The sequence below is a fragment of the Brassica oleracea genome, chromosome C7 (genome assembly GCF_000695525.1).
Source record: "Brassica oleracea var. oleracea cultivar TO1000 chromosome C7, BOL, whole genome shotgun sequence".
In the NCBI taxonomy this organism is placed as follows: domain Eukaryota; kingdom Viridiplantae; phylum Streptophyta; class Magnoliopsida; order Brassicales; family Brassicaceae; genus Brassica; species Brassica oleracea.
This window is the reverse complement of record NC_027754.1, coordinates 24,508,064-24,511,627: the sequence shown is the minus strand read 5'-3', so window position 1 is coordinate 24,511,627 and position 3,564 is coordinate 24,508,064. Positions and strand designations below refer to the sequence as shown.

General features: G+C 30.9%; 1 protein-coding gene across 3 annotated transcripts; it reads right to left on the bottom strand.

The window, feature by feature from the left end:
• Positions 1-1,404: 1,404 nt before the first annotated feature.
• On the bottom strand, positions 1,405-3,213 carry LOC106303977 (maf-like protein DDB_G0281937). Of its 3 annotated transcripts, none has more exons than XM_013740342.1 (9): positions 3,057-3,184; positions 2,883-2,954; positions 2,712-2,786; positions 2,542-2,625; positions 2,376-2,445; positions 2,172-2,263; positions 1,941-1,982; positions 1,789-1,869; positions 1,405-1,652 (listed from the first exon to the last, which is right to left on the bottom strand). In XM_013740342.1, exons 1-9 carry the CDS (start codon positions 3,168-3,170, stop codon positions 1,581-1,583), a joined length of 702 nt encoding a protein of 233 aa, XP_013595796.1. In that variant the 5' UTR covers positions 3,171-3,184; the 3' UTR covers positions 1,405-1,580. The 3 variants fall into 3 exon arrangements, with proteins under 3 accessions (XP_013595796.1, XP_013595797.1, XP_013595795.1); XM_013740343.1 differs by having other exon boundaries at positions 2,883-2,936; positions 3,057-3,155; XM_013740341.1 differs by lacking the exon at positions 1,405-1,652 and having other exon boundaries at positions 1,659-1,869; positions 3,057-3,213.
• Between the last annotated feature and the right edge of the window lie 351 nt (positions 3,214-3,564).

Here is a 3,564-nt window from a genome sequence, read left to right as displayed (position 1 = left end):
ATTTATCAAAGATTTCCAAATCAAATTTTTTTCTTCTAAATCCAGTAAAATACCATAACCAATAACCTCCACATAGTTTTTATTTAATGAATTCTAAAATCTCTGCAGTATACCTTGGATTTTGATTTCAATCTTTTGTTCTTGAGAATCCACCACAAATGATTTGAAATCATTTTTTAAATACAAGCACCTTTTAAATTCTTTAAATTTGAATAACAGTAGATTTTAAAATTTTGATTTAAACCATTCATTTAATAACACCAGATTTTAAATTAGATTTATAAATAACATATCCAATAACACTACATTCTAACATAGAATTTAGAATCATTATTCGAGTAACGGTGGATTTTACATAGATTTAAACTCTATCAAAATACATGATTGAATAACACTACCTTAGACCTTTACAAAGTTACATTCGATCAGGTTAATATACGTCACAACACGTCAATCTGGTTATATTCGATCAGGTTAATTTACAAAGTTAATATTAATTCATATATGTTGATTTCTTAATTAGTGTTAATTTCCATAATTTTAAAATTCGCAGCTAAAAATTAGGGATTCATTCAATTTGATTGTGGCGAGATAATATTATTTTCTCTCTAATCTTTCATAAGCAAAACCCTATAATTGATCTCCTATATATATCAACGGACTGAAATTCATCGACATCACAACCAAAAATTTTTCTGCCTAGCAAAAAAAAGTATCATGAATTTCATCTCTGATTTGAAGACACTTCTCACATGAATTGTGGTTTTATCAGTTTTTTTTATTTTTATTTTTTTATAAATTCATCTAGCATTTTATTATTATATTGTCTATGTTTTGTTTTATTTTATTTTATATTCATAAATTATATTATGCAAACATAATTCTATTGTTTATGTTATGTTTTATCTTAAATCCATAATAAATTTATAGAAGTCTTTGCTTACTCTTACAAATTTATTTTCATACAATATACTTAAATTACACAAACAAATAAATCTATATGGTTTAAAATCTAAAAGTTATAATCTCTTTTAGTTCATCATACCGCGCAGGGGCGCGGATTACCACCTAGTATATGTTGAAAGGGTTAAATAATTAATTTGATTACTTATTTTACTAAAATATCGATCACTCGACTAAAAATAACTATAAAGTTAAGCATTGTTGATTTGGAATAGTGAAATGATGAATGATTTACTGGGAAGTGACATTTAGAATAGTGAAATAATGAATGATTTATCCAAAAGTGATTTAATATATCGTGTGAATGAGGGAAATCACAAAAAAATGTCATGCGGTGGCTGCACGTAAATAAAAAGATTTTCGAATTTTCTAAAAAAATTAATGCATCACTTATCACATGAAATATAACCCACATACACTGAGTGAGCGAAGAGTTTGGAGTCCAGAAACATCATCAATATTTGGGGATAACAAGAAGGTAAATATATGTTTTATCCACTTACAACATATGCGATTTGATTACAGAATCAAACAAACAAAATCTTAAGAACCACAGAGTATAATCAATCTAAGCCTTCGTAGAGGAGGAATCTTCTGGGGGGGGGGGGGAGATTGAGCTACAACGCATCGGTGATGAATTTTTCAGTGAGTTCTTTAGGAAGTCCCATAACAGTATCAACTCCTCCCACCTTAGACCATTACAACGTAAAACGATTTTAGAGATGTTTATCATAATGTTTCTGAACATGTATCCAATATGGTGGAAATAAAACAGAACAGAAAACATGGCAAAAGATTTATTATAATTGAAATAGGAGGGCGAACCACTGTATCAATAAAGGGAGAAATGAGGGGATGCTCAAGGGTTAAACCTCCAGCAACCTTGAAAGTTATGGAATCATCAATCTGAAGATTGAGAACAGAAAGTTAGAGACTGAGTTGATAGAAAAAAAAGAAGAATTGAGTGAGGGTTTTACGAGATCGTCAATGACTTTTGCTGGTATCTCATGGAAATAAACCTGCGTAACAAAAAAAAAACTATTAAATTTCAATCCGCTAGAAATAGTATCTTATAAAACAAGGAATATCAATTCCCTATTCACAATTTGGTTAATGAATGTTGATGTTGAGCCGGAAAAAAAAAACAAGGAATATCAATTGAAAGAGAAGAGAAGGATATGTGGTGAGTGCGAAGAGGAGTAGAGTACCTCAGCTTTGTCCCATCCAGCTCTTTGAACACCAGTTTTCAAGTTGCTTACAATAACAGATCCAACAACGCTTCCGTGTGACCCGGAATAGCCTGTGTTGGTTTGTTTCACACAAAACAAAAAATGCTTAAATCACATCACATCTTTCATTACAGAACAACATTAACAACTGAAGTTGCACCCAAAAACAAAAAAAGGAAGGACCTTTGATAAATTGGCGAGCTTCTTCTTTGGAGATTGGTTTTTCTCGGATAACACCTTTGTACACAATTACCTAAGAAGATACTCCCATTAACACATCAACTCAATAATAATCACAAGAGAAGAAAATCTAATAGTAAAAAAAAAATTTAAAAAAAATAAGCAATACAGTGTCAGCAGTAATCAATAAGGTTGGTAGAGGATCTTGTGCAAACTGGCTTTGACCTCCCAATTTGGATATTATCTCATCTGCCTAGACCCCAATTCCAAAAAAAAAATATTTTTTTCTCAAAACCAGCACGTGAGAAAAAAATTGGAGACCATAAATTAGAGGGTTACCTTGGCTTGAGCAAGAGCAACAACCAAATCTTGAGGATTGTCTCTCCTGATAGCTTTCTCGTCAATGTCTGCAGTCTTCAACCCCATACATATTCCCAAATCCAATTATCACAGTCACTTGAAAACTAAACACTAACTTAATATCAAACCCCATAAAAGAAGAAGCATTACCACTATAGTGAAATCATATCCCATTTCACCCAATATCTTTTTTCTCGCCATCCACTGAGATCCCAAAATCAGTTGTTTCCTCGTCGTGTTCATAAGAAAGAATCATATATATATATATAATTTAGCATTCCGATCGAGAATCGAAAGTGATCTATACGAGAAAAGTGAAGAGACCTTGAATCCTCTCTCCACCACCATCCCCATCTCCTCCTCCTCTTTGCGGAAGAGTGAGGAAGGATATAATATTACGATAAATAAAATTACACAAATCGTATGTTTCACGACCATCTCTAATTTATTTTTTTATTTTCTACTATTTCAACTTTCTCTCTCTTTATATACTTTTCTCTAAAATAACTGCAATTCTAATGGTAAGTGTAAGACCAACGGACAGTTTCTATATAAAGGGTATTTAGCTATTTTAATATTATTAGTTGTAAAATTATTGAATTAACTATTAAATTTTAATCACAAAAATAAAATAGTGCAATTATAGAATTACACGTAGGAATGGAATATGGCCTAATTTATTGTTGGGATTCTTCTGTAGGTACTTTCCCTTGTCTCTCTCCACTCCTTTTAATTTTTTTGATTTTTTAATTTTGTTTAATCTTTAGATTTTGTCTTAGATACTAGTATCATAGTACCCCTTAAGGCTGTCCTTAATAGTAGTAATGTTTTT